General features: G+C 31.4%; 1 protein-coding gene across 1 annotated transcript in view; it reads left to right on the top strand.

The window, feature by feature from the left end:
• LOC106462930 (KAT8 regulatory NSL complex subunit 2-like) overlaps nucleotides 1-10800 on the top strand; it is a gene marked incomplete at its 5' end in the record, with an annotated part of 33121 nt that overhangs the window by 14194 nt on the left and 8127 nt on the right. Inside the window, 2 exons of the mRNA XM_013922897.2 lie at nucleotides 6300-6548; nucleotides 7926-8074. Of these exons, the coding sequence (XP_013778351.2) occupies nucleotides 6300-6548; nucleotides 7926-8074 (398 nt within the window). The remainder of the gene's footprint in view (nucleotides 1-6299; nucleotides 6549-7925; nucleotides 8075-10800) is intronic.

A 10800-nucleotide genomic window follows, 5' to 3' on the forward strand; every position in this document is an offset into this window, starting at 1 on the left:
GGCTTGTGTACACATATATATTATTCATACCTTTGGTGTATAGGGCGCAAGCAGATTTTGTCATCAAAATTTGGGCTAAAAAAGTGTGTCTTATTCACCGAAAAATACGGTAATTAACCCTATGTGCATGGGAGGGTCAAAGTGACTGTCATAACCTATTTACAGAGTTACATTCAAAGTTCAGTTAAACTACTTTATCTTCAATGTATGTTAATGAACTTGAAATCAAACATAGTTTATAATTCTAATTTTATATTATTTCATTTTTAATTTCTTAATTTCAAAAGGAAATATATGTATTGACAACTAGAATATCAAGTTTCAACCTTTTTTGTATTACTAAAATATCACTAAATTTGTCCAACCCACAACATGCCCATTTCACATTCTCTGTCTTTAAGAAATATCTATAGTTCTCTCTGACATTGCTATTTGACATTGTTATAATCAATAGAAATATCATATTTTAACTACAAAATTCAGACAATTTTCTATTTTGTTCTAATGATTAATGCAAATAGTTCACAAGAAGTATTTGATAAATGTAGACTGATGACATTGCTGTGAGTAGTAATGTTTTTTTTTTAAACCTATTTATGGGTTAATTAGAAAATCAGATAAATTATAGTTGTTTGGTATATTCTATTCTGTGTTTTCTTCTTCACCTATTGTCCAGTTCATTCCCTTGGGTTTCAGGATTTGCTTTATTGAGATACCTTCTTTTCTAGAGTTATAATCACTATCTTATCTAGGAGAACTTTATGCATACCTGTGGGGAGTTCTTTATCCTGGTTTTCTCTCTCTTAAAAGGCCAGCCATCTTGGAGCTCTGTGATCAGTTGTTTCTGGAAAAACATCAGTTTTGGTTCTGTGGAAGGTTGGCTCTTACACTTTGTTCACGTTTGGCTCACTTGATATATTGTATCTTTTCTAAAATGCATATTTGAAAACTAAGTTATTTTTGGACAACCAGCATAGTGAGAAAAAATATGCTTACTTTAAAATCATTTACCCAAGTGTAAAAACTCTCAAGGCTAAAAGTAAGTGCTTAATTTCTGGTTTTTATATATAATTTTAACAAAGGTAACTAAAATGTAAAAATTAGAAACTTGTTACATGAGACAGAACTTGCATGAAAAGAATTAAAAAAATAATTCTCATGATTTCTTTCCAAAGAACATGAGGGCTACCATTATGTGATGTACCTGATTGTTTACATTAAACTCCCACCTGGGTGATTTCTTTCTTTGTTACACTAGTTAGACATGGTTCAAAAAACAGTAAAATTAAATAAAAGCAGTTGTGTAAAGGTTAAGATGTCTGCAGCTGTTAGGATAAATATTAGTACTTGTTTATTACAATCTGCAGTCAGTGAAGGGAAAAAAAAAGGTATTTTTGAATTTGATATTTTTCTGTTTTGTCATTTACTGTGTAAATTGACGATTTCCCTAGAGTTAGAGTTAGGGTAGAGAAAATAAGAGATAAAATTTTACCAAAAAAAAATTGATATTCATTTAAGAGGTTCAAGAATTTATGCAAATAGTAGATGACATCTGTAAGATGAAAAATCACCTTTCATTCAGACTGACTTAGTAACAGCTTCATAAACTCACAGAACAATCTTTAGTAAAAATGCTACATTAAAATATAATTTTTATTGTACAACATATTTGTAAATTTTACTAAGAGCTTGCCAAATTTTATGAAGATACACTTAGTACATTCAGACTTGTATATAATTTCATGGTTACATGGTGGTACAAAATCATTCAAATTCACCAAGCATTTCACCAAATTTTTTTTATGTTTTTATTTAACAGATATAATTATACTTTTGTTAATAAAGACAAAAAATCAAGGACTCTCAATGTTTTCTTTTTCTCTGAGGTCTGGTACTCCATCGGCAAACTGTCATTGCTGACCACACTGATGTTTTTTTTGTTTTAATCTCCATTTGTTCTTGTGTCTTTATATTTTCATATACCCCTACTACAAAATATTGTTGCTATGAAATCTGGTTTTAATTTATTGTATTATTCTTGGTAACTAATTCTAGCCAGATTGTCCATATGTTTTTTATAGCAGTCATATTCAAGTGGTCTGAACATACCCTGCTGTATTTGGTTGGAGTGACTTTAGCCCATTTAGTTTTGTGTCCACATCTCTCTTCTTAAAGGATTTGATGGAAAATAAAAGAAACTAATCCCTTAACTCTTGTTTCTGTTACTGCACCCATAAGCCACTCAATATATCATTTTGCCACTAAATTCTTGATATGATCACTACTTCTCCCCCCTCTAAAATGAATGGCTGTTGTGACTGCTGGCTTATGTATTTGACTCCCATGATGAACCCCTAAAACTAGCCCAAGTGTTTCCTGAAAATATGCTTATTTGAAGCATGGCAAAATGTTGATGGTTTTCACAATTTAGAAAATAATTTCTGACAGCATATTATAATATACCAAGACATTACATTTCTGCAAAAAAGATTCACAAGTCCTTTAAAAAGAAATACTCAATTCAGGTGGCTTTTATCAATGAAAATTAAAAAAAAAACATGAATCTGTTTTGAATTTTTTCTGTGATCATTAATGTTAAATGTACATTGTTAGCCATTTGTAGTTGCATATTGTTTTTTTTACAGTTAAAAATTGAAATTTGTAATCATTGTCATTGTTAAAAGCAAGTAAAAATAACTAAGATAAATAAAAGTATTTAAAAGTGTCTACAACAATTATTCATGCAGTGCTACATTTCCTTTTTATTTTGTAATATTTTCTATTAAATTTGAATTTTGCAAAGTAAAAGCTACTTATACATATGTAGTATATATATATACAGGTAACTTTTGAACAAAACTTACAACTTATTCTTCAGTAATAAAGATTTTATATGTGCTCAGACAGTTATTCAAACCTCTTTCCAGTTGCCTTCCTCACTCCTGTTTCTAAGTTGCCCAGGTACTTCTTGAAGTTGAAATTAATAAAGATAAAAGGCTGACCAAATTAAAGACATTTTCTTGTTATGTCCCCACTTTCTGTGAACTTTAAATAAAAACTAAAATATTTGAAGTTTTATGGAAGTAGCACATGATTAATTTTATAGCCATACCTTTGTCATGTAGTAAATGAATGACTAACATTTGCCAGCCCATTATGGCAGTCTTTGCTTTATGTAGAAAATCTGTACATTTTGAGCCCTTTCTTTTGTGTGATACCTTGTAAACTGGTATAGTCATTTTAGTTTGGGAAATTAGCTAACAATAACTATGGCAAGAAATGCAGTCATGAATTCAAAGTAGGCACCAATATTAACTGTCAAGGCTTAGCACTTCTGGCACTCAAGATAGAGTTATCTTCTTTATATACATTCTGAGAAATTTGTTGTAGGGGTCCAAATTGCCCAAAAATTAAAAGATAGGTAGGTTGATGTATCACTAACTCTATGCTTGAAGTGAAAGTTAAATATCTAATGGTAGTATTGTCAATTAGGGCTCATCACACTTTAGTGTCATGCATTAAAAAATCTTTAATACTACTTAAAGGTGTGGGTGGTAAGTTTAAGTTCTAATTACAAACAGGAAACATCTTAAGTATAACATCTAATTACATATGTAAGTTTGTTACTTAGTGGATTTCAGTTTGTTAACATTATGACAGATATATATATGAAAATGGCTATACACCATACACATGGCTTTTAAATAATCACTTTTTGTTTTATATATATGTGTGACTATGTAAAACCTCTTTTTAGAATTTGTAAGACTGATTGTTGGGTCACTTGAGATACTAGTAGAAATCTACAGATATCAATAGTATTATTTTATTCCCCATTGTACAGTCTTTCATTTTAATAAATAGGACAGCTATAAATTTCTGTCCCTAAATTACCAAGTAGAGGAAATTTCTTTACTCAGAACAAAAAACAAAAGGAGCTAAAAAAACGAAATTCTAACACGGATTTATATTGTGACTGTTCAGGAACTGTTTATTTTGTGCTGCAAACCTAATTTTTAAAAAATCATTTACAAGACCTTTAACAAATCGTTTTGTAATAATGATATCCATACATAAACGTTAAGCTGAATTTGGTGTTATTTTGCAGCTGACATCCAAAATAACTTCCCATTCTTCCATAACTCACAATTCATTCCCGTGGAGAGGTTAACGACTAGCTTGGATGACTTACTCATAACGGTTCTTGTTGCATAGTTAGAAAGCCAGAAACATTTAGAGAGTTAGGGGAAATTGTCTACTTTTTGCATGTTATTATTCTATGTTCTTTGGTGCATTATTCAATTAAATAAAAATTATTTTGTGCATTCCTACCATTAGTATAAAAAAAGTAGGGTTAACTGTCACTGACAGTTGACTGCAAGAAAAGAGAAGATTGGGTAAATACTTTATTTCTTGTTTCTCATGTTTATTCTTTATTTATAATTATAAAAGTAACTAAAATGTAAAAATAAGGATCCTTTTAGGTTAGTTGAGGTTAGATTAGGTAAAATAAATAATGATAATATGATAAAAATGTTTCACGAGGCATGCATGTGAGCAGCTCGTAGTAACTTGTGGGTAATGTAATTTGATAGCATAACATAAGCTGCGTGTTCCCCTAGTGATTTATAACTTATAATGGCATGGATAGTAGTTAGACACAGTTCAAAGGGCAATAAAATTTAATTATAAATAGCTGTATACTGTTATGAGTTTAAAGCTATTTAGGATAAACAAATGTAGTTTCATGCTACATTTGAAGTCATTCTAGAAAGAAAAAAATAATATAATTTGGATTTTTTTTAGAGGGGGTTACAAGGTCAGTCAAATTGACCAACCTTGTATAAAGTTAGGATTCAGAAAATATCAGATAAAATATAAATTTTACTGAAAACAAACACTTGAAATGTATTTAGGAGGTTTTTAGAGATTACAAAAATGAAATTTCAGATTTTTGAGATGAAGAAAAGTATATTTAATCTTAACATGAAAATCACTTTGCACACGGACTATTCAAAACAAATACTCAATATATTCATGGACAAATATTAATTTTAGTTTATTAAAAGTACTTCACTAAAAATATTATTTTTTGTATGTGAAAGACTTATAATATTAACTGAAAGACTGCCAAATTTTGTGAAGATATACACACTATATTGAAAGATAGAAGTAATAAATCTATAAAAACTTTAAACAAGTACAAAGAGTTTGCATGATTGGTCAAATTGACTGAGCCCATGTCCAGAAAGTTGAAAAAAAATCTTGAGTTTCCCCTAGTGTGAAACTGACATTTTTTCTCTAAATATCACCTCTTCTCTAATTTATTTACCACCCCTCCAAAAACTAACAAATTTAATGTAAATGTTTCTTTATAATTTTGTCATGACTCAGGCAAAGCATAAATTTTTGTAGCCTTCAATCTTATTTGGTTGCAGTGTAATAAAATACAAAATCAGTCCCCTCTTCCCATGCCCACTTGTTATATCCTCTTTTTCAGAAATTGATGTTCAATACTATGTTATTTGTAACCAAAAGATAGCCAATGTTTTCATCTATTAAATGACATTATTTTCTGTACAGAGAATTGTTAGTGTAGCTTTCAGTACAAGTTTGTTCACCTTCGACTAACTTAGATTAACTTGTTTTGCCTATTGTCGCATAGTTGCATTGTTTAATCAAATAAAAAATTATTTACTGTAGTACTACCAATAGTATAAAAAAGTATGGATAAGTGTTCTCAACAGCAACAAATAAGAAGACCTAGGAAAGTACTTTTTTTTTTCATATGTATACTTTAATTATTGTTTTCAAATTAAAAGTAACTAAAGATGTAATGTAAAAATAGGATTCACATGCACATCATCTTGAAATTAAGTGTACTACGTGATCAAAGTGAATGAAATCATCGTATTTACTGTACTGATTAAGGGATTTTTGATTCTTTTTTTTTTAATCCATTCTTGGAATTTTAAGGACCACTATTATTAAGAAATGCAAAAAAGCATTATCATGCTAATGCTTCTTAAAAATTAACCTCTGATTGTAGTAACAAATTTGTAGGAAGTAAAGTTTAAGTAATGAATTTTGGGAATACAGAGAATAAAATTCTTTAAAAAAAGCATGTGTTGTAGAAAGTATTAGCAGTAGTTCACTTGAATTACATATTTAACTTGTAACTGAATTTACGTGCAGTTACAGACCTTCATTTAGCATTGCAAGTTAAGTCTTCTTGTTGAAGTACATATGCATAACAATTTCAATTTAATAAATAGCATATGTTCCCTGTTATATGACAGGAAGCATTAGCAGTAGTTCACATCCAACACCAACCGAGATGAAAACCTATCAGAAGCTAAAGGCACTTCACAGGTATCACAGACAGTACGGTAGAGAAGCTCTTCTGAAACACCAAGCAAAAGAGAGGAGGAAGGAGATAGCGGATGGAACCAAGTATGCTGCTCCTGTTGTACCTCAATGTATTCACAACTCTGGTGATCAGAGGTGCACTAAGTCAGCTTTACCTTCAAGCAAATTTTGTCTTACTCGTATCCTTTTTTTTTATCACTATTGTTAAAGAGGGTTTCATTTTAACAGAATTGTATCCATCAAACCTAAAGTTATAAAAAATTATTCAAGATTGTGTCTTGTTTTAGAAGAGAAACAATATATAGAGTTTAGCTTGACATTGTTTGTGTAGAATATTTTAATCTTCTTTTTTTTTTTTTTCTGGAGCAGCGGAGACAGTATGATTATAAAATACCATGTAAGTTTGATACTCATATCAGTTCCAATATATAACACCAGAACAAGTTTACTTTGAGGGTTTGTTCAAGTCAATTAGGTTCATGCTGAAGTTCCATTGGAGTGAATATAAGCTCTGTTAAAAGACAATGGATTAGGCTTATATCTGAGTGTCTGTGGAAGTAAGTGTGTAAACTCCACCAAGTACATGTAAAGTTTATTCTGAGTCTTTTAAAACTGATATAAGTTGTGTTATATCAGATTAGCTTTAATTTCATGGTAAATTGAGTATATAAAAGTGGTAATATAGGACACTAGATTATGTTTCTTCTGAGGGGTTGTTGAAGTAAATATAAGTTCTAATACAGGGCATTGTGTTAGGTTTTTTCTGATGTTTATTTAAGTCATTGTAAATTCTGATGAAAGACAGTGTAGTAAGTTTCTTCAAAATGTTTATTGCAGTAAACACAAGTTTGTATAAAGGACAATGGATTAGGTTTCCTCTTAGGTTTAATTAAGTTAGTGTAAGTTCTGATAGAGGACAATATATTAGGTTTCCTCAGAGATTTATTGAAATAAATATAAATTAATATAGAGTGTACTAGATTTAAAGTTATCAAACTTTATCAAAAATCTCCATGCAAAAAGAATAAATGCTTTGCTTTTTTAGACATAATGCAAGCTGTAAATTAAAAAGAATGTTATGATATTATGTTTATTTGAGTTATGTATATGTGAATAAGTACTCCATGTTCAAGTTAACTACTTTTAAGCTCATTGACATTTTATATTGAACACAGTTTTATTTAGAAGCCACTGTTATTACTTTGGTGAAAGTTTGCATTCATTTCTATCAAAATTTTATATGAAAGGGAGTAGTACTATGCTTGTCATACATGTCTGTAGTGTTGTACTAAGATAAAGCTACAGAAACAGGTCCAAATGGTGGTCATAACTACAATAAAAATAGTAATCACTTGATTTTAATAATATTGTTTATATAATAGTGTTTTCCATAGTTGTTAAGTCACAATGTAGTGAAATATTAAGTACATATTATTTAGTATTTTAGAACAACTATTTTATAAATGTTCTGATCTAGTTCAGTATAAATCTCAGCTATAGTTCTAGTGGCTGTGCATGAAATTTTCGTTTTCTAGTTCTTCCTCAATTATTACAAGATATAATTGTGGATCCCCAACAGGTATTATATAAGCCTTGTGGGGGAGAGAAAGGGGAATGTAAAACTCCTATCATACCTTTGGATGAGGATTCTGCATGCATACTTCATGCAAGGCTTTCTGCAAAACTACATGCTGAAAACCTTTGGGTTAGTAAGACTCGAAAACATACTTGAATTCAGAAAATTGTATTATAAAAAATTTAAGATGTCTTTTATGTATATGAATCTGGTAACTATGTCATTAATTTTCTTTTTTTAATAGCAACACAGCCATGTTTGTACTATCTCATAAGAATTTTATCTTTTAAAAGTGCTACTTACCTCTACAGAACTGAGATCTATTACCTTACACCACTGGCAAAAAGGTTTCTTTGCGTGTGCCAAGTCTGAATGAAGCTCCCACCTCTACACATAACATTTACTGTACCATTCTATGATACAATTAGCAGTAGGTTACAGCCTTCCACCAGTACTTTCCTTGAACATACCAAAGGCTCATTTTTTCTCAGAACTAGAGTAGGAATTGGATGTTATTTTTTTATCATAAATTATGGCTTTTTCTGTGCTTATTAATTAAACTTTTAGTTAATTTGTACTATGAGTTATTATGTTTTCTTACATTAATTTGATATTTTTTGTTATTGAAATTGTGAGATTTTAGAACACAGATTCCTGAAACTATGATATGATTTCTTTGACAGGACTATTCTCAGCCATTATTAACTCATTGATTTGGTTTTGGATTTAATACAAAATTACCAAGGCTGAATTACCATGGATGTGCCACACCTACTTACAAATATAAACAAAACCACCATGAACTCACTTTCATGAACCTTTTTTGCATATAACTTCTCATATCCACATTTATGTAACTCCTGAGTTCCAGACCTTTCCTTGGTAGGAATTGTCTTATTTTTTTTCAGTGGTGATTGGAATTACTTAGATAATGAGCATTGTTATCACCATTTTACATCATGTGGTTGGTTTATCTTGGACCTAGAACTCAAGGCCTCCTAATTCTGTACCTTCTACTGATCCTGCCTTGTCTTTGACCAACTTTTCCCATGTCTTGCCTTTGCTTCTGGTTCTTCTATCCCTGACTAGGATCAGGTAACACCTACCTTTGTCCATTGCTTCTCTGAAAGCTCTGGTACATGAGGTGTTCTTTTCTGATGATTCTCAGATGAGCTTCTTACATGCACCTCAACTCTTAAGATGTTTTTCCTTTCTACCTCCCTCACCTGTTTCTTGCATATTTGCAGATTCTTTCAGTCTGTGCTTCATGTTGACTCTAAAGTTGCCACATCCTCTCTGAACTTAAGATTCCTTTTCTGTAGTCTATTGTTGGACTTCTTCCTCTTTTCTGCCTGTCCCTCAAATCTCTTCTCCCAGCTTGGGAATTTTTTTCTCATAATTTGATTCTTTTACCCTTAGTATGCTTACTCTTCTTCATCTTTTGCTTACTCACCTTCTTAGCTTGCTATCCCATTTATTATTTTCTTCCTAGACTCTGCATTGTTAACCCACGAGCTTTATTGGGGTAAGGTTGTACTAACTTGTTCTTCACACTACTGTGTTTTCTTCTTCTTCACCTATTGTTCAGTTCATTCCCTTGGGTTCTGGGATTTGCTTTATTGAGATACCTTCTTTCTCTTAAAAGGCCAGCCATCTTGGAGCTCTGTTATCAGTTGTTTCTGGAACAACTCTTCAGTTTTGGTCCTGTGGAAGGACTTTTACACTTTGTTCATGTTTGGGCTCACTTTGCAGGAGATGCTTGGATCCCACAGGTTTTCTCATTCAGAGATCACAGCTGTCTGTTCTCCACTATGTCCCGAGATATGGATCTTCTGGTTTTCAAGGCTCTCATGTCTCCTTTTATTTTTCTGTATGAGGTTCTTTCTTTTTTTATGTCACTTCTAGTGGATTCTGGCAGATCAGTGGAATCCATTGTCTTCTTTCATTTCTCTACCTCCATCTCTTCTTGCTGTTGTGGTTTCTCAAATGTTTCCAAAGACTCTGAGCACCTGTATTCCTCCATCTTGCCTAGATTTCCACTTGTTCACAGACACCTCTCTAGCAAGATCGGATGCAGTTCTGAATGCTTTCGTTCTTTAGGTGTTTGGTTTCCTGCAAAGTGATCTTTCCACATCAATGTCCTTGTGATTTGGGCAACTCAATGGACCTGTCACCATCTTTTGTTACAACTGTCTGGATATCCTATTTTGATGTATTTCAACAACAACACTGTTGTTTCTATATCAACTGACATGGAGATACTCACTATTGGGGCCTCTATTTCTTGTTCTAGAGCTCCACTTTCACTCATAAAACCAACATATGATTGTTGGCCTTCCAACGTTCTGGAAGTTTTGAATTTGATTGTGGATCGGCTGTCGTGACCATACTAAATACTTTAGACAAAGTGGTCTTTACATTTCCTTGTGTTTCTGTAGAATTGTTCACACTTTGAGAGTTCTTTTATCAATGCATTTGTGAATCATATTTGCAACAGTGAAGAACTTTTGGACTTGATCTGAGTTCATCATCAGGTACTTGTCTGAAATCAGAAAGCTCTTTATTTTTGTTAATATAAATAATTGAGATATGGCCATCACAAATATCAAATGAAAAAATAAAAATGTGAAAATTAGACTTTTAGAATTTTTTTGAGGTGCAACATAAATTTTTTTTACATTTTCACATACTTAGTTGATGTTATGAGTCCACCATGTACAATGATATATCAGAACTACCGTATTTTTCGGTGTATAAGATGCACTCTTTTTACCCCAAAACTTGATATCAAAATCTGCTTGCGTCCTATACACCGAAGGTGTGTGTGTATATATATATATATATATATATATACG

The sequence above is a fragment of the Limulus polyphemus genome, unplaced genomic scaffold (genome assembly GCF_000517525.1).
Source record: "Limulus polyphemus unplaced genomic scaffold, Limulus_polyphemus-2.1.2 Scaffold1284, whole genome shotgun sequence".
In the NCBI taxonomy this organism is placed as follows: domain Eukaryota; kingdom Metazoa; phylum Arthropoda; class Merostomata; order Xiphosura; family Limulidae; genus Limulus; species Limulus polyphemus.